This window comes from Parambassis ranga, chromosome 7, assembly GCF_900634625.1.
Source record: "Parambassis ranga chromosome 7, fParRan2.1, whole genome shotgun sequence".
NCBI lineage: Eukaryota > Metazoa > Chordata > Actinopteri > Ambassidae > Parambassis > Parambassis ranga.
In genome coordinates this window covers 2,879,032-2,898,629 of record NC_041028.1, presented here as the reverse complement: position 1 = coordinate 2,898,629, position 19,598 = coordinate 2,879,032, and the positions used below count along the sequence as shown (strand labels likewise).

General features: G+C 50.5%; 3 protein-coding genes across 6 annotated transcripts; 2 read left to right on the top strand and 1 right to left on the bottom strand.

Moving 5' to 3' along the window:
- Window positions 1–369: 369 nt before the first annotated feature.
- uxt (ubiquitously-expressed, prefoldin-like chaperone) lies at window positions 370–2,362 on the bottom strand. Its single transcript, XM_028409694.1, has 6 exons — window positions 2,234–2,362; window positions 1,463–1,544; window positions 1,134–1,201; window positions 953–1,060; window positions 807–870; window positions 370–718 (listed from the first exon to the last, which is right to left on the bottom strand). The coding sequence occupies exons 1-6, from the start codon at window positions 2,326–2,328 to the stop codon at window positions 656–658; spliced, it is 480 nt and encodes a 159-aa protein (XP_028265495.1). The 5' UTR covers window positions 2,329–2,362; the 3' UTR covers window positions 370–655.
- Window positions 2,093–5,663, top strand: cdk20 (cyclin dependent kinase 20). 4 transcript variants are annotated; one of them, XM_028409683.1, is made up of 9 exons: window positions 2,093–2,234; window positions 3,204–3,309; window positions 3,409–3,522; window positions 3,680–3,868; window positions 3,938–4,059; window positions 4,162–4,224; window positions 4,737–4,860; window positions 4,946–5,101; window positions 5,265–5,663. In XM_028409683.1, the coding sequence occupies exons 2-9, from the start codon at window positions 3,235–3,237 to the stop codon at window positions 5,454–5,456; spliced, it is 1,035 nt and encodes a 344-aa protein (XP_028265484.1). In that variant the 5' UTR covers window positions 2,093–2,234; window positions 3,204–3,234; the 3' UTR covers window positions 5,457–5,663. The 4 variants fall into 4 exon arrangements, with proteins under 4 accessions (XP_028265484.1, XP_028265483.1, XP_028265482.1 ...); XM_028409682.1 differs by lacking the exon at window positions 2,093–2,234 and adding an exon at window positions 2,353–2,487; XM_028409681.1 differs by lacking the exon at window positions 2,093–2,234 and adding an exon at window positions 2,506–2,845.
- A 5,200-nt stretch (window positions 5,664–10,863) lies between these two features.
- On the top strand, window positions 10,864–17,755 carry LOC114438363 (uncharacterized). Its single transcript, XM_028409643.1, has 15 exons — window positions 10,864–11,108; window positions 12,697–13,392; window positions 13,735–13,766; window positions 14,025–14,105; window positions 14,189–14,233; window positions 14,312–14,458; window positions 14,581–14,745; window positions 14,823–14,864; window positions 14,949–15,044; window positions 15,429–15,482; window positions 15,576–15,659; window positions 15,749–16,075; window positions 16,163–16,327; window positions 16,443–16,577; window positions 17,088–17,755. Exons 2-15 carry the CDS (start codon window positions 12,792–12,794, stop codon window positions 17,319–17,321), a joined length of 2,208 nt encoding a protein of 735 aa, XP_028265444.1. The 5' UTR covers window positions 10,864–11,108; window positions 12,697–12,791; the 3' UTR covers window positions 17,322–17,755.
- The last annotated feature ends 1,843 nt before the right edge of the window (window positions 17,756–19,598 follow it).

Genomic DNA, 19,598 nt, shown 5'->3' with positions numbered 1-19,598 from the left:
CTGCTCGGTTTCCTCAGACGTTCTGTGACATCATCAGAATAAAAGTGTCACTAGGAGACAACAAACGGCCATGTTCTGAATGGACCTTCCGGCCACGCTTCTCCGTCTTTCTGTCAGAGACTGTTTATCAAGAGTCATCGCTCTGCTGCATTCAGCATCCAGTTTCCACGGCAACAGCCTCTGTGCTAAGGAAGCATGTCTGAGTGCAGCTCCTTCATCTACTTTTAATATGTATTACTCACAGGGTCTAGCTCCTAATCACCTGTCTGTGGACGGCAGGCTTCAGGTGGATCAGAGTATTAAAATGCATGTAACAAAGTCCTAAGACATGTTTTAGTCACACATCATTACTAAAAATGAAAATGTGTATTTTTCTCCATTCGTTTTATTTTAATAGCTGTTTAAGTGACAAAACATCCACATCAACAGATAAACATATATATACCATTATTCTGAAGGTCTGCAGACCCTGGTGTTGGCAGTGGACTCCAGGTCAGGTCTGACCCTGATTCTCCTCATCTCTGTGGCGCCTGCCTTTGGAGACGTTTGCCTTCATTCTGCTCAGTGTTCATGAAATTCCATAATAAGCGGTGCCAGCCTCTACCTCTGCTGGGAGGCAGCCTGCTGCCATCAAACGTCCAACATGTGGACAGGTCTAGAGGACGTCTCTTCTTCTGCTCTCAGGGAGGTCAGTCAGTCCCTGCAGCTCCCTCAGACCCTGCAAAGCAGAAGAAGAGTAGAGAGCAGCCGATCAGACTCGCCGTCTCTCAGCAGAGACGGTCGGTAAAATAAGAGGCGGAGCTGACCTCCAGCACCATGCGGATGTTGGCTTTTATTTTGGCAGAGTCTTTGGTGAGCTGCTCAGTAAAGCTGAAACACAAACGCATCATTAGCATGTTAGCATTCTGCACAGTAACACTGGAGGCAGCTAGCATCGTGGCGATGAACTGACGCTGTGAGCTGACTGGTCTTCTTGTCTATAAATCGCAGCGCTTCGTCGTGGGTCATCTCCACAAAGAAACCGTAACCGACCGCCACAAAGATCCTGGACGCGTCCTTACTGGCAGAGAAGAAAAAGAAGAGCGCTTCAATACAAAAACATTGAAAGGAGGAGTGATCAATCAGCCACGTACACTTCAGCCTGGACGAAGAAGTTACAGCCCAGATCCACATCGGCCTTCAGCTGCTGGGAGCCCGCCTCCTGCAGGGACACAGTGACATCAGCACCAGGCGACCCAAACAAATACTCACACATCAACTCTATGATAACAATGTAAACATGACAACAAACTTTTTAAAAATATGATCAGAAAACAAGATGTAAACAGACAGATCATGAGAGAACCTGGACCTCACCAGGCTCCTGCTGCGAGCTGGTTTTATCCTGTTACATGTCAGGCTCACACAGCTGAATCCAGCAGAAACAGGAGGAGACAGAGTGTGTGTGTGTGTGTGTGTGTACCTGCAGACTCTGTATGGTGTTCTTCAGCTGCAGATACTGAGAGATCTTCTCAAACACCTGATCCCTCTGCTCCAACACCTTCCTGTCAAACAGCAACAGTAACACAGAATATTGATCATCTGTCCCAGGGCTCCACCTGACAGACTGAGAAGCAGCTTCAGCCACAGACTCCTGCCGCCCCGTGGCTCTAAGGACCGGTACAGGAAGTCCTTCCTACAGTCCGCCATCAGACTGTCAGAGCTGAGCTCACTGACTCGGCCTGAAGCATCATCACAGCTTCAAACTGCTCAGTTACATTAACTGTGTTTTTATGCTTCTATCTTCTTTGATCTGCTTTATGTGTGTGTGTGTGTGTGTTCACCTTCGTCTTCTGTTGTTGCTGCCATGTGCGTGTGTGTTTGTTTGTGTGTTTTAACAGTTTTTGCTTGTGTTTATTGTATTTATTGTTTTTTGATATGCTGCTGCTACAACTTCATTTCCCCACGGGGATTAATAAAGTTATTATCTATCCATCCATCTGTCTGTCTATCCTAACCCTGATCCGCTTCTCCCACTAGTGACCAAGATCCTGATATAACTGAACTCCACCACCTGAAGCAGTAACTCTTCCTCCTCCCCAGTCTAGGCCCGAACCCCCACCGGAACTGAGTCCGACTCACTGACCGCTATGCAAACCAGACTCCTGCAAAGCCCCACATCGTCTGGAAGTTCGAGGAACCCGGGGCAGACCTGATCCATCCCCACTGGGACACGCAGTCGAGGAGGACTTACTGTAAATCTCTCTTCAGCACGTCGTTGATGAAGTTTTCGTACTGCAGAACCTTCTGGTCCACGTTAGCATTAGCATTAGCATCGACCGTGGACATCGTCGCTGCTTTCTCTCTGGACAGACAGTCCCGCTTCCTGCGGCTCGATCAGGCCGCGAACCCAACTTTGAAGACAAACCGGCCCGTTAACGGGATCAGCGTGCTGAGACCGGATGTAAACACAACGTGCACCGGAAGAACTGACGACGAGTATTTCCGGTATTTAGAACTACAATCCGGCTGAGAGTTAGAGCACACAGAACAGCTTTATAACACATAGCTGTTTGAGTCTATCTGATAATACGTCACTGTGTTTATTATATGTTTATTATTATATATTTATAAACATGCACGTGTGTGTATCGGCGCGGGTCCAGTTCCGTCCAGCTGCTGTTTAAATTTAAATGATCATTCATATTAACCCTTTCTTTACCAAACAAAGCATCACTGTAATAAATAAGCGGTCAGTGAGCAGTTCAGTTCCCGTGTGGAGTGTTTCTCTTCTATCTGCCCTGATTCTATGGTTACTGGAAACAAACAAACATGGCGGCCGACTTAATCTGCGGGTTCTAAACTGGTGTGTGTAAAGTGTCTTATCTCCTGGTTTTTCCACTTCCTGCGGGACAGACGCGGCAGCGCAGCTGCTCCGGACCGTCGGAGGCTGCTGTAGCCGGGTCAGTCCAGATCAGAGCGGGGCTCTGGTCTGGACAGTCCGTTACCAGGGCAACGTTTGCCAGCCGTCAGCTCCTTTTCTAAACGTTACAGCACGTTCAGCAGAACTGAAGAAGCCTCTCGGGGGAGACACGACGACGCGTCTTCAAAAACGATCCTTGAGTCCAGTCGCCTCGATTTAAACTTGGAAAAGTTCCAGCACGTGGTTTGTTTGTTGTGTTACGGTCATAGAGCGGTTTAATAATTGTGATGTAACTCTGTAGATAGCTGAGACACACACACACACTGGAGGGCATGGAGCAGTACAGCATCCTGGGTCGCATCGGAGAGGGGGCTCATGGCATCGTCTTTAAAGCCAAACACATCGAGGTAACAGCAGCGTCATCGTCTGTGTCTGTGTGACAGCCAAACCCTGCACAGGTGATCGAGCTGAGACTGTGTGTGTGTGTGTGTGTGTGTGTGGGCCAGACTGGAGAGACTGTGGCTCTGAAGAAAGTGGCTCTGAGGAGGCTGGAGGACGGCATCCCCAACCAGGCCCTGAGGGAGATCAAGGCCCTGCAGGAGATCGAGGACAACCAGCATGTGAGTGTCGGGGTTAGGGTTAGGTGGTGGAGTGTGTGGAGGGCTCACTAGCACCACCTCACCAATCCATGTGGTACCTGCTACACTGCTACACTCTTTCATATCAGGGTCTATGTTTGCCATTCTGATTCTGAATCACTGTGTGTGTGTATTTCAGGTGGTGAAGCTGAAGGACGTCTTTCCTCATGGCACAGGTTTTGTCCTGGTCTTTGACTTCATGCTGTCAGACCTCTCTGAGGTCATCAGGAACTCTGAGCGACCTCTGACCCCAGCTCAGGTCAAAGGTTACATGATGATGCTGCTAAAGGGTGTGGCCTTCCTGCACCACAACAACATCATGCACAGGGTGAGAGCTCACAGCCTCATAACATGCAATACGTATTACATATAATAACCTGTGTGTGTGTGTGTCTAGGACCTGAAGCCAGCAAACCTTCTCATCAGCTCTTCAGGTCATCTGAAGATCGCAGACTTTGGTCTGGCACGGCTGTTTAGCGAGCAAGGAGAGAGGCTGTACAGCCACCAGGTGGCCACCAGGTACACACACACACACTGGGGGCGACTAAAGTAACACGGCTAACAGGCTAATGGCTGTAAACATGAGTGTGTGTGGGTCCTCTCATGTGTGTGTGTGTTCAGGTGGTACCGAGCGCCTGAGCTGCTGTACGGAGCCCGGAAGTACGATGAGGGTGTCGACCTGTGGTGAGTGTCCCACTGAAAGATGTGACTGCTCGACTGATGGCACCTGTTGTTATTGTGTTTAAATTCAAGAACTTCATACTGTGGCAACACACACCTGCAGCAGGCTGCACTGATGACACCTGTGTGTGTGTCTCTGTGTGTCTCTGTGTCTGTGTGTGTGTCTCTGCGTATCTGTCTGTGTGTGTCTGTGTGTGTCTCTGTGTGTGTGTCTGTGTGTCTCTGTGTGTGTCTCTGTGTCTGTGTCTCTGTGTGTGTCTCTGTGTGTATGTCTGTGTGTGTGTGTCTCTGTGTCTGTCTGTGTCTGTGTGTCTCTGTGTGGCTGTGTGTGTGTCTCTGTGTGTGTGTCTCTGTCTGTGTCTCTGTGTGTCTCTCTGTGTGTGTCTGTGTGTGTCTCTGTGTGGCTGTGTGTGTGTGTCTGTGTGTGTCTCTGTGTCTCTGTGTGGCTGTGTGTGTGTCTCTGTGTGTCTCTGTGTGTCTCTGTGTGTGTCTGTGTGTGTGTCTGTGTGTGTCAGGGCTGTCGGCTGTATCTTCGGGGAGCTGTTGAACTCGTCTCCTCTGTTTCCTGGGGAGAACGACATCGAGCAGCTCTGCTGTGTCCTCAGAGTTCTGGGAACTCCGACGCAGGACAGCTGGCCGGTGAGACACTGACACGCCTCGGCGTCCTGCTCATGTCTGATGACATCAGAGCTGTGGTGTGACATCTCTGTCCTCTGTGTCTCAGGAGATTGTGGAGCTGCCAGATTACAATAAAATCACCTTTAAGGAGAATCCAGCGATCCCATTGGAGGAGATCGTTCCTGATGCGCCGCCTCAGGCCGTCGACCTGCTCTACAACTTCCTGGTTTATCCGTCCAAGCAGCGCTGCTCTGCCAGACAGGTACGGCACGAACAGGGGTCAGGTCCACAAAGATTCTGGTATTACAGGGGTCCATCATTCCAGTGCATTATGGGACATTTTATGAGAGGGTAAAACATGATGTGGACCTGGCTTATTGATGGACTGGCTGATTGATTCTAGATTTCTGTCGTCCTCCCTGCAGGCTCTCCTCCATCCGTACTTCTTCTCCTCTCCTCTTCCTGCTCACCACTCAGAGCTGCCCATCCCTCAGAGAGGGGGCCGGCCCCCTCGACAGCGCCTACAAGCTCCGCCCACCGAATTCTCAGTGAACCTGCCCCTGCAGAACAGCGTGGTCGACCCCGCTCTGCTGCAGAGACATGCCTGCTGCCACTGAACTGAGCAGCCCCCTGTTTACCTGAACCAGTTTATGATCTGTGGAGCTTCACTCTGTCACTGTGTCGACCAATCAGAAAGCAGATACAGATGCTAGATCAATGACCCAACAGCTGATCGTGATCAACAGATCATCAGTGTCTGAGAGAAAAGATTCAGACCCAGGTCTCATGTTTAACAATAAACAGTCTTTCCTGAACAGAAACAAGTCTCCTGAGTCCAGATTCATTTATTCAGGTTTAAAAAAAAAAAAAAAAAAAAAAAAAAGGTTGTGGGAGGAGCCAAACTGTTCGCCTCCTGCTCCTCCTCCTGCTCCTGCTCCTCCTCCACCCTCTGTGACTGTGGGCAGCCTGACTGTTCCTGTCAGTGAACTGTTGAGCAGCTCCTCGTCTCGGTGAGTTCCTCTCTTCATATCCTTCATTTGGTTTTTGAGCTGTTTTCCTTTCTGTTAGTGGAGCAGAGATCCTTTATGATCAGTGACCAGCCACTCTGTTTTCATCTTAGTAACACTGTGATGATGGCAAATTGCTTGCTGTTCACTGATTGGTCCTCAGCTGTTACGGCTGAAATGTCATCGATGGTCAGTCCTGCGTACGCCCCGCCCTCCACCTGCCTTCTCTCTTCAGCACCTGGACGGAACAGTTACTGTGGCAACAAGTATATTCCCCCCTCCCCCTCAGCTGATTGGATGTTACCTGACAGTCAGACTTGTGGGTGGGGCTTTGGACCAGGTGTGTATGTGTGTGTGTGTGTGTCTATGTGTGTGCGTGTGTGGGTGCGTGCATGTTGATATGTGTTATTCTGTTTGTGCAGAGCAGCGAGAATGTGTGAGCTGTGGGACAAGCAGCGCCCCCCTGTGGAAGAGGAATGCCACAGGTCAACACCTGTGTAACGCTTGCAGTCTGCAGGACGCCACCAACAGGCCGCTGCTGAGGCCGAAGAGGAGAGCGGTGAGAGGACACAGACCCACTGACAAGCTGACAGCTCCTCTGTTGTCTATGAAATGAAAAACAGTAACGCTAATGTGCTAACTGTTAGCTGTTAGCTAACCAGCTTCAGTTATTCATTGCTGAACACATCTTTATGCTAAGCTAAGCTAAGATAGCAGCTTCCCCACCTCCTGTTTTATGCTAAGCTAAGTTTGTTTCAGAGTCAGAGAAAGAGAAGTCAGTGTGTCAACTGTCAGACTGAAACCACAACTCTGTGGAGGAGAAACTCATCTGGAGAGCCGGTCTGCAATGCCTGTGGACTGTACTACAAACTGCACCAGGTACCACACAGTACCTCACACAGTACCACACACAGTACCTCACACAGTACCACAGAGTACCTCACACAGTACCACACAGTAACACACACATTACCACACACAGTACCACACACAGTACCTCACACAGTACCACACACAGTACCTCACACAGTACCACAGAGTACCTCACACAGTACCACACAGTAACACACACAGTACCACACACAGTAGGACAGAGTAGTGCTGTGTCCTCATGTGTCAGAGTGCTACTGTACAGAGTATGTGTGGTTCTGTTGGCAGGTCGACCGCCCGCTCACTTTGAAGAAAGATGGAATCCAAACCAGGAACCGTAAAGTGACCAACAAGATCAAGAGCAATAAGAAAGTCCCTCCCACTTAGGAGGCCATCTTTCCCTCCTCCTCCTCCTCTCAGCTAACCCTCCTCCATTAACAGAATGATCTTATTGTTTGGTGCAGTGATGCTCTGCTGTTACACACTTTGTTTAATGGAGCAAGTTGGTATTCAACATCCAATAAAGTGAAGGTCTGACTGTCATGAACAGAACAGAGTCTGACTGTTAATATAGACTCATCACAGAGACACCTGAACACACCACACACACACACCACAGAGACACACAGACACCTGGACACATCACACACACACACATCACCAAGACACCTGGACACATCACACACACACATCACCAAGACACCTGAACACACCACACACACACATCACCGAGACACACAGAAACATGAATACACACACATCACCGAGACACACAGACACATGAACACACACACATCACCGAGAGACACAGACACCTGAACACACCACACACACACATCACTGAGACACACAGATAGCTGAACACACACACACAGACACCTGAACACACCACACACATCACCGAGAGACACAGACACCTGAACACACCACACACACACATCACCGAGACACACAGACACCTGAACACATCACAGACACCTGAACACATCACACACAGACATCTCAGACACCTGAACACATCACACACACATCACCGAGAGACACAGACACCTGAACACATCACACACACACATCACAGACACCTGAACACATCACACACACATGAAACAAAGACAGACATAGTGTTGATACGGTACTACATGTGATTTTAGCAGTAGTGTCAGAGACCTCAGCCTATTAAAGGGCTCTGTGTGTTAACAGCAGACAGTGAATGCAGCTTGCCCACACACACACACACACCGCTGCTGGAGGCCGATCTTGTGCAACGCAGGAGGCTTCTGGTTTTCCGGACCCCAGAAAAAGACAGGCCAAGAGAGGAAAAGGGAGATGTAGAGAGGGCGGTTAGTGGTCGGAGGCCGGCTGTGTGTGTGTGTGTGTCATGTCCAAGTAACAACGACACTGATGAATGACATGAAACATCAGCAACCACAGCATGCCCACAACTTCACATTTATATAGACAGACACACAGGAGCATCCGTTAACCGTTAGAGCAGCCGCACACACACACAGCTGTGGTGTGTACAGATACATGGTGGCCTCCTAAACTGTTAAAACAGGGATGGATCATGAGGTACACACACACACACAGACCTCACACTGCATCATCTGTCTGTGGCAGCAGATGAAAAGGTCATGGGGTCAGCAGGTTTGATGCTTTGGTTGTTTTCTCTGACGTGCTCGGACAACCTTCTCCCTCTGGACGGCATCACTTTGGCCTCTTTTGCCAGATCAGGAGCATCCTCTCTCAGAGTAATGCTTAAAAACTCAGAATGTCCACATTACTGTATGAACAGCTGCAGCTGATCCAGAAGCAGAAAGGGATGATCCCTTTGGCTGCTGTTCTAGCGTCTCTTCACTGGCTCCCTGTGAAGAACAGACTTTAAAATTCTCCTCGCTACATACGTACAAGACTTTTAATGACCAAACTCCATTTTACCTGCAGGATCTACTAATGGTGCATGTTCCTGATAGAGCCCTCTGGTCTCGGCACATGCTTGGATCATGGGCCCTGTGTGTTAGTCCTCAGGAGATTACCAGTGGAGGAGTCTGTGGCTACACCCTGCACAGCCCCTGAACACTGCAGCTGACGGCTCCAGAAAGAAAAATGAAAGGCCCCATCACAAAGCTGGGGTCAAACACCAGGACAAGCCTTCAGACACCCCTACTATGGAACCAGCTTCTAGTTCATGAGGCAGACACCACCTCCACCTTTAGCCCCAGACTAAACTGTGTTTAACAAAGCCCACCACTGGTCTGAGCCTTTAGGGGCCAGCGTCACAGCTGTGGTCACGCTGCAGGTCTGACTAAAGGCAGAGCTGGAGCAGACTCTGAGCCTCGTCTGCTACAGGCCTACACTGATTTTATTTATAATGCAGTGTTTTATGTCATCAGCTGTGTGTTCAGACACCTGAACACACCACACACAGACACCTGAACACATCACACACACATCACCGAGACCTTAACGATATAAGATAAGATAAGATAAGATAAGATAAGATAAGATAAGATAAAACTTTATTAATCCCGAAGGAAATTCTTGTGCCAGAGGTATCAAGTCACAATAAATGCAGTTAAGTACAGAGTATAAGAGTATAAGTGTCACTATAATCCAAAAAAGAGTACAGTACGCAGTATAAGCACAATATATGATACATGGATACAATATGGAGATGTAAGGTGCTAAGTAAACATAATATAGACAAGTGGAGGGAATGACAGTGATGCCTGACATGATTATCTAGCGCTTCTCCCTACAGAAAGGGGAGGAGTTATACAGTCTGATGGCCACTGGCAGGAAGGACCTCCTGTGGCGTTCTGTGCTGCTCCTCGGTAGTCTCAGTCTACCGCTGAATGTGCTCCTGTAGGACAGCAGTGTGTCCTGCAGGGGGTGAGACGTGTTGTTACGAATACTGAGGAGCTTCCTCAGTATCCTCCTCTCCGTCACCTCCACCACAGACTCCAGCTCCACTCCCAGTACCGAGCCAGCCTTCCTAATGAGCTTGTTGAGTCTGTTGGTGTCGGCCGTCTTCATCCTGCTGCCCCAGCACACTACAGCGTAGAAGATGACACTGGAGACCACCGAGTGGTAAAACATCTGCAGCATGGTCTGGCAGACGTTAAAGGACCTGAGTCTCCTCAGTAGATACAGGCGACTCTGTCCCTTCCTGTATTTTGCCTCTGCATTTGTGGACCAGTCCAGTTTGTGGTCAATGTGGACACCCAGGTATTTGTAGCTGTCCACAATGTCCACGTTGGTACCCTTGATGCTGACTGGGTTTGGGAGTGTCTGGTACTTCCTGAAGTCCACCACCAGCTCTCTTGTCTTTGTGACATTCAGCTGCAGGTGGTTCTGTCCGCACCACTCCACAAAGCTGTCCACCACACTCATATACTCCACCTCCCGACCTCTGCTGGTACAGCCCACAATGGCAGAGTCATCCGAGAACTTCTGCAGGTGGCAGGACTGTGAGCAGTGTCTGAAGTCCGATGTATAGAGTGTGAACAGGAATGGAGACAGTACCGTGCCCTGGGGTGCCCCCGTGCTGCTCACTATCGTGTCCGAGACGGTGTTCCTCAGCCTCACAAATTGTGGTCGACCTGTAAGATAGTTAGTGATCCAGGTGACCAGTGGGGTCTCTACCTGCATGTCCAGGAGCTTCCTCTTCAAAAGGGCAGGCTGCACGGTGTTAAACGCACTGGAAAAATCAAAGAACATGATTCTAACAGTGTTACCTGCCTCCTCTAAGTAGGTGTGTGCTCTGTGCAGCAGGTAGATGATGGCGTACATATATCATGTAAACAAACACCAGATGTAGTTTTTCAGCTGTTAACAACAACAACCTGTGATGTTTGTTTCTCTCCTTCATCCTCATGTGCAACAAAGCACATTCTGCGCAGGCCCAGGAAACCCGTGCTGCCTTCACTGACATTTAAGAAAGCCCCATCGTCCTTAGTTGTTCTCCTCAGATGATTTGTTTTGTAATATCTAGCTATTTTAATGAGATGATCGTATGTACCCCATGTAACGCGGTGAGAGGTGACCGCTGCAGAATGTCCGCCGCTCTGCTCCACTCACACTGAAATCACTGACTGTGTGATATCTGACGTTCGGCGTGGACCCTGAAGGTAACACCGGAGAAGAGGCGAAGCGGCGGTGCAGCTCGCGCAGCGATGACACAGAAACCACTTTAATTCACTTTAATCCACTTTAATTCACTTTAATCCACTTTATTCGTTTATTCGTACATGAAACACGTCCACACCGGCGGCGAGGCCGGAGGCAGGTGAGCACAGGAACGGAACCGGAGCTCTGCGGGACCCGGAGGACCCAGAGTTCAGAGCGGAGAGCCTCGGAGTGGAGAACTACACCTCCGCTCCGTGCACGCTGGTGAGTGATTTCTCAAATGTCCCCCTGTCCCCCATATATGTCCAAAGAGTGCCCTCACCTTTCTGTAGTGCTGGCTAATGTTTATAGTGCCCTCAGTGTATCCCACAATGCATCGCGGACAGTAGTTTTACTACATGTACCGGCATCCATTGCGGGGCAACAGCTGGTGTCCTGGGTGGGTGGGGTCTGAGTCCAGCTGTGGGAGAGGACTCCCCACAATCCCCTGTGCTGGCCCCCGGGCCGAGTCCTTCCTGTCCAGGGCAGCTCCCGTACCACACTGCTGCACTCAGACAGAGGAGGCTTTCTACTGTGAGGGGAGAGTCCAGTCCTCTTGGGCCTTCTTCACCAGGTGGGACATGTGCAGGGACAAAGACAGGTCAGCTGTGATGTGGATGCTCAGGAACTTGATGTTGTCCACCCGCTCCACCTCCTCCCCATGAATGAGGAGAGGGATGTGCTCCATCCTCCTGGATCTCCTGAAGTCCACAATGACCTCCTTGGTCTTGCTAGTGTTCAGGACCAGGTTGTTGACTGAACACCATCCTGTCAGGTGCTGGATATGAGACCCACTACGGTGGTGTCGTCTGCAAACTTGCACCTGAAGAAGCTCTTGGCTTCTCCACATTCATCACGCCCACAATAAATTCCAACCAATCACAGCATGGTTGACGCACAGCACTGAGAGAAAAAGTTCTGCCAGTTCGGCCACGTGTCCGAGAGCGCTGCCCAACGGGCGGTCCGAGATAAAAAATGACGTCATTTTGTGCAACATCAGCGAAAACAGGAGTTTTTTTGGGTGTAGCTGAAATGTTAAATTTGGGTAAATGTTTGAGTCAAAGTAGTGTAAGTGGCTTAAATTGGATGGAGCTAACTTAATTAGACAAGTACCCCACCCTGGTGGGTGCCATTTTTTGGTGGAGCTCAGGTATTTAAATCTAGCCGGGTGGCGCTCAGTAACAGGGTTGAATTGGGTGGAGCTGAGGCATACGGTCCAGTCAGGTGGATCTGAGACAGGTCCTTTCAGTCTGGTAGGGTGGAGCTGGTTAGCTGAACAGGGGTGGAGTCGATTTGGGCGGTGTGTTGATGACGAATACATTCAGGAAGGGTGTCTGTAAAAACTCCCATTGTCCTGGAAATAAGTGGTCAGGTCCGGCAGGTCACAGACGTGGTTTGGGTTAACCCTCTTCTAACGTCTGTTAGCCCTCTGTCTGGGCATAAGGCACGCAAGCAAACAGAGAAGTGCCGTCAAACAAACCACAGTGTGGCCTTCTCCACCTTCTCAGCAGAACTGCTGAAGCTGTGTGGAGGAGCCGCAAAACATCTTTATGGACCTCTAACAAGTCTGGATGCCCTGCTTCAAGCTCCTAACTGAAAGATTTGGATGGTGCTTGTTGAACAGAGCCAGGTGGAGTCATGTTGGGTGGTGTTGTTTGGTGAAGTCCAGTGGAGACAGTTGAAGCACAGTGTGTTCAGAGACAAACAGTGCATTGTGCCATCTGTCAGACTGACCTTTAACATGTTTCTGTTCAGGTGATTGATACATCTGATCATTGATCGATTGATAAGACATCTTTCATTAACGCTACAGTAACCAGATCAGACTGAACTACATGGACCCGGAGGCCACGCCCACTCACAGCACGGCGCACCATCATTGGCTGTGGCAGCAGAGGTGCTCCTGAGATGGATGAGGGGCAGTTGAGCGAGCGGTGTGTGAGGGCGGGGCTTGAGATGGAAGGTAAGATGGCATGTCACGAGGTGGAGGAACAGGTTGTGTGCACAAATGGTGCTGTTACCATGGAAACCAAGTGGGCAGAGGAGGAGGAGCGATGGAGGAAGCTCTTTCCTGACCTAAAAAGGTGCGCAGTTGTGATCAGTCGTCTTAGTCTCAAAGGGGAGCAGGCCAAATGTGATTGGACGCAGCCGTTAGAGCACCGGGGGCGATTCATCAAGAAGGTGGTGGTCATACAGCGGGCTGACCATTGGCCTAAGAAACCCCCCTGCCAGCTGAAAAGGAGCGGCGTCCCGGGGCTGAGACCGTGTGCAGATGTTAGGTCTGACCCAGCCCACCTCTGTTCAAATGGATGCACCAAAGATCACCATGGTGACAGCAGCCAGATCAGCCAGTCAGAGATAGAACACAACTACTGCCTCACCATCAAAGACACACCTGACGCCAGCAGCCTATCACAGGAAAGGTACAACACACCTGACGTCAGAGTATCCATTTCCTGCAGACAGGTGTACTGCAGTGAGCCAAAAGATGGAGATTGCACCCGATCAGGTAACACAGATGTGTCCTCCTGTGTGTCTCCTGTGTGTCCTCCTGTGTGACCTCCTGTGTGTCCTCCTGTGTGTCCTCTTGTGTGACCACCTGTGTGTCCTCTGTGTGTCCTCCTGTGTGTCCTCCTGTGTGTCCTCTTGTGTGACCTCCTGTGTCCTCCTGTGTGTCTCCTGTGTGTCCTCTTGTGTGACCTCCTGTGTGTCCTCTTGTGTGTCCTCCTGTGTGTCCTCTGTGTGATCTCCTGTGTGTCCTCCTGTGTGTCCTCTTGTGTGTCCTCCTGTGTGTCTATTCTCTTTAACTGAAATTGGTTTGTGTTTGTGTTTTTTTGTTTTGTTTTTTTAGAAAAGAACGTTCCTCACATTGTCTTTAAGAAGGTAAGAGCTCAGCTGGGTGTGTCTCTGTGTGTCTCTGTGTGTGTCTGTCTGTGGGTGTGTCTGTGTCTGTGTGCGTGTGTGTGTGTCTCTGTCTGTGTGTCTCTGTGTGTGTCTGTCTGTGTGTGTGTGTGTCTGTGTGTGAGTGTGTGTCTCTGTGTGTCTCTGTGTGTGTTTGTGTCTGTGTGTGTCTGTGTGTGTCTCTATGTGTCTGTGTGTGTTCATGAGCCTGTGGACATCATGGTTTCTGGATGTCTTCAGGTGCAGACGGATCAGTGGGAGCTCATGAGGTCACAGGTCCAAACAAAGAAGGAGGAGGACACAGACACCAGCGCTGTCCAGGTGAGTCTGGCCTGACTGAGCCCTCATGATTTACCTGTGCTCTGACATGTCATGTGACCTGCTGTTGTCGGATTGGTCTCCAGAGGAAGAAGGAGAACCAGCCGACGGCCTCAACCAAACCGAGTCCAGTGAGTCAGTACACATGCAGCAGCGATGACCTTCGACCCTCATTTGATGATGACACGTTGACTTGTGTCCCCTCACAGACTAAGAAGCGGCAGGTGAGCTGCGGTCAGTGTGACGCCTGCGTCAGGAAGAACTGTGGGAGCTGCTCTTCCTGCCGAGACATGAGGAAGTTTGGAGGCCCGTCAAGGTTAAAGCAGAAGTGTGTGTTCAGACGCTGCATGATGATGGTATGTGTCTGTCCCTGGTTGTCTCCGTCTCTGTATCAGTGCCTGTCTCTGTCTCTGCCGGGTTCAGAGTGGGTCAGTGTCCAGTAGAACTCTCCTGCAGTCTGACTCTTGTTCTGTCACAGAGACGTTCTAAAGTTCTCAGCATGCTGCCTGAAGAACAAATACTCCCCAGACTGCAGAACCCCGCCCAGGTTGGAAAGGACACGGTTACTGTGGCAACCACAGCAGCTCAAAAACAACTGGCTCATTGGAGGAGACAGAGGGATGAGAAGCAGCAGCAGGAGGAGGTCAGACACTCCTGCAGATGTTCTCAGACGTTCTCCTGTTTTCTGTGACTCTAAAATCCTGTTTCTGTGTCCTGCAGGTGGCAGCAGAGAGACACAGAAGAAGGCAGGAGGTGAAGGAGGTGTGTCTCACACACACACACACACACACACACGCACGCACGCACGCACAAACACACACACAAACACAGTGTTTCATTGTACAGGTGAGGAAGAAGAGGAGGCAGAGAAGGAAAGCAAAGAAACAGTCGAAAGACGAGAAGTGGACTCCACCACTGTTGAAGGAGACACTGTCCCCGCAGGTAGTTCATCTCACCCACAGGAGGGTAATCAACCACTTCTGATTGATTCTAATAAATCACTGATATTTATCCTTACCCTAACCTGACCTGCATGAGGGCAGTGTGTGTCTGTGTGTGTGTCTGTGAGTGTGTCTGTATGTATGAGTCTGTGTGAGTGTGTGTCTGTATGTATGTGTGTATGTATGTCTGTGTGTCTGTGTGTGTGAGTGTGTGTCTGAGTGTGTGAGTGTGTGTCTGTGTGTGAGTCTTTGTGTGAATGCGTGTGTCTGTGTGTGAGTCTTTGTGTGAATGCGTGTGTCTGTGTGTGAGTCTTTGTGTGTCTGTGTGTGCATCATTGTGTTTTGTGTCCTCAAAGTTGATGGTGACACACTTGTGTTGGTTTAGTTTCCTCTCATTGGTGGAACTGAAGTGACGCTGCCTGACGGGACACGCCTACAGGTAGCACACACGCTCACAGACACAGGATCACACACGCTCACAGACACAGGATCACACACACGACCCTTTATGTTTGTGACCTTTGTGTTTCAGCTGAGTTTGACTCTGGATGGCAGCCACTTTGCTCCCAGCATGCTCTGTGACTCCGCCCTCAGCTTCCTGTCATGTCTGCCGCAGGTAAACAGACAGACTCTGACCTCTGTTTCCATGGTAACACTGCCTGACATCGCTGACTGGTCTGTCTGTGCTGTGCCCTCTGTGTTCAGGATGGCCTCCTCCATGTTTCCACCGGCCTCACTGACATCACTCCTGCTCCTCCGGCTGCTCCTCTGCAGCCCAAGGAGGAGGAGGAGGCTGTGGACATCAGTCTGTATGGGAGGAGAGGAGCGGAGGAGACTGGAGAGGGGGAGTTCAGTGAAGGAGTGGGGGAGGAGGGGAGGTTCTGTGATGTGGAGGTGTTGTTACAAGACTCTGATGAAGAAACGCTGACATGCTCACCACACCCTTCTGACATCACTGTTGAAGACACAGGAACAGCGGCAGATGTCACAGCGAGTAACCACGCCCACAAACCCCCAGAGTTCATCCAATTGGTCAGTAGAGCTGTCAGTCATCCTCAGAGAAAGAAAGGGAAGTCAGGTGTCTCTTCATCACTCCACCTTCTGGTGCTCTGTTTTCAGAGTTTGGGGTCCTTCAGCCTGTTAGGAGGCGGGGTCAGCGATGACATCACTGATGGGCAGGGCTTGCTGCATCTGCTGCGGGTCTTAAGGAGGACGGTGCTACCGGCTCATTGGGTGGCGGTGCTGGCGGACGGCCCTCAGCTGCAGCTGCTGCAGTGCTCCAGAGTACGAACACAACACGATGACATCACAGCAGCGCACCACAACACCCAGAATTGATCAGATTAAACGTCACACCTGCAGCCTGTAACTGAATTTTGTCTCTTTGGTGTCTCTCCAGCTGTCCTCCATGGTGGACACCGTCGTCCACATCCAGCCTGATCACTGCTTCTACGTCACTGTGCAGCAGCACCAGCTGCCAGATGCACACAGACTGTACCACACACACACACACAGGATCACACACCTGAGTCAGGTATCTGACACATGCACACACACACACACACACACACACACACAGGATCACACTCAAACACACACAGGATCACACACACACGCACACACAGGATCACACTCAAACACACACAGGATCACACACACACATAGAATCTCACACACTCAAACACACACAGGATCACACACACACATAGAATCTCACACACACACAGGAACACACACACACAGGAACACACACCTGAGTCAGGTATCTGACACATGCGCACGCACACACACAGGATCACACACACAGGATCACACACACGGGATCACACACACACACAGGAACACACACAGGATCACACACCTGAGTCCGTTATCTGACACACACACACACACACACACACAGGGCTAACAGAGCACCTCACTTCTCTCTAGAAGCCATGGCCTGTTGTTCTGAGCTTCGGCACTGATACATCAGTTTCTGTCAGCATTAGCTTAAAATGCTATCACTGCTAATGATGCTAACGGCGCTAACTGTGTCTGTCAGCTGGTGTCTCTGCTGCTGGAGCTGGAGCGACTGAATGTCTGCCGTGGTTCAAGAGTTCGGTCCTCCGCCACTCCCCTGCAGCTACAATCACCTGACTGCCACCTGCTGGTGGTTCCACCCCTCTACACCTGTCTGCCCTGCCTGCTGGAGGGTGAGGAAGAGGAAGAAGAGGAAGATGTTGAGTTCAATGAGGAGGAGGAGGAAAAGGTGGAGGAGGAGGACACCGACCTTTGACCTGGTTGGAGTGAAGCTTTTTAAAAGATTTCTGTTTTATTGAAAAGTGCCTGGTTTGAACCTCAGGGACACACACACACACCCTGATACAGCTATCTCTGTGAGGACACGGACACAATCGCAGTCTCTCAGCAGCTGTCCCCCCGAGTCCTGAGTCTCTCAGCAGCTGTCCCCCCCGAGTCTCTCGGTTCTGGTTCTGACATCATAGCTGTACAAGAGCACACACACACACACACACTCTCTCTCTCTCTCTCGGTTCAGTTTCTCTGGCAGCTTTAATAAAACATTTCTACCTCGGTGTCTCTGGATAAACCAACATGGCTGCAGTTTCTGTACTTCCTGTTTTGTCTCTTCTTCACTGCAAATTGCTGCCCCCCCCCCCCCCCACGCACCATGTAGGGCCCTGAATGTACCATAAAAGCAGGAGGAGTGAGGGAGTGTGGATGCTCCCAGCGTGTCCCCTGACCTCAGTGTGTCCCCTGACCTCAGCGTGTCCCCTTTCCTCAGCATGTCCTTACCTCAGCGTGTCCCCTTACCTCATTGTGTCCTGACCTCAGCGTGTCCCCTTACCTCAGCATGTCCTTACCTCAGCGTGTCCCCTTACCTCAGCGTGTCCCCTTACCTCAGCATGTCCTTACCTCAGCGTGTCCCCTTACCTCATTGTGTCCTGACCTCAGCGTGTCCCCTTACCTCATTGTGTCCTGACCTCAGCGTGTCCTTACCTCAGCGTGTCCCCTTACCTCATTGTGTCCTGACCTCAGTGTGTCCCCTTACCTCATTGTGTCCTGACCTCAGCGTGTCCCCTTACCTCAGCATGTCCTTACCTCAGCGTGTCCCCTTACCTCAGCAAGTCCCCTTACCTCAGCGTGTCCCCTGACCTCAGCGTGTCCCCTTACCTCAGCATGTCCTTACCTCAGCGTGTCCCCTTACCTCATTGTGTCCTGACCTCAGTGTGTCCCCTTACCTCATTGTGTCCTGACCTCAGCGTGTCCCCTTACCTCAGCATGTCCTTACCTCAGCGTGTCCCTTTACCTCAGCATGTCCTTACCTCAGCGTGTCCCCTTACCTTAGCGTGTCCCTTTACCTCAGCATGTCCCCTTACCTCAGCGTGTCCCCTGACCTCAGTGCGTCCCCTGACCTCAGCATGTCCAACAACAGAACACCGCTCATGTTCAGATCAGAGAGGATGTCTCACACCTCGGTCCAGTCTCTCTCAAATACGGTGGTCCCAGGGCCCATGCCATGAGGTCAGCCGGACTATATCTAGCTGGTATCTCTTACCCCAGCTCCAGCTAAGCTACTTCCCTTTCAGAGAGGTAGCGGTCCATGTCCCATCAGTTTTGACAGCTGAGGATCAGAAGGCCAGGGTCCTTCTTGCCTGGGTGGGCCCACAAGAGGATGAAACCATGTCATGGGCTGAACGGGCACCTGGTAGTGCTCTCTGATGAGACCGTCGCTCTATGGTGTGACCCGGGTGAAGGTGACCAGGCTGTGATTCCTCATGTCCATTGGGTAAGTGCTTCGACAATGTGAATATCTTTTGGTGGTGGTGTAGCTGCTTTCATTATGCTAAGCTAAGCTAGTCGTGTCCTGACTGCAGTTGCCTAAAATCAATGTTCACACATCAACAACTCTTAAACATGAGCTCGTTTATTAAATGAGGCTACAGGCTAGTTAGCCATGAGCTAACAGAGAACAGTTCCAGCACTCTGACATGCTCCTCGTTGATAATAAGCGGTGACCTCGGCGCTTCCTGGTTGTGTTTGAACAGAACCTGAATTATCAGGCTCATGGTTGGAGCTGTTAGAGTCCGGGCTCTGAGATCAGCCGCTGATCAGAGAATTGATCATCAGCAGTCTTACAAAATGCATAGAAGGTGCAGATCCAAATGCCCTTAAAGACAGCAGGCGGAGGGGTGGGGCTGGTGGGGTTCATGGGAGTTGTAGTTCACCTGCTGAGGGTGTGGAAAACTTATGGAAACACAAAAATGGTGGAATGATGTGAAAGGGATGGCTGAGCTGCTTGAATGTTTTTCAGTTATTAAATGAATATGCGGAGTTTCTCCAAAACGTCCATCAGGACCACACACAGCCCCCCCCCCCCCCCAGAATTAACTCTTTACAAGCTGCGAACGATCAGATCGACATTCTGCTCCAAATCAATCAGTTATTGTGTTAAGTCCTCCCTGAAGAATAATCTGGAGAAGTGATGTCTCTCTGTTGGATTTCTCGAGGCAGAGAAGCAGTGCTGCACCTAATCTAATTCCTAATCTAATAA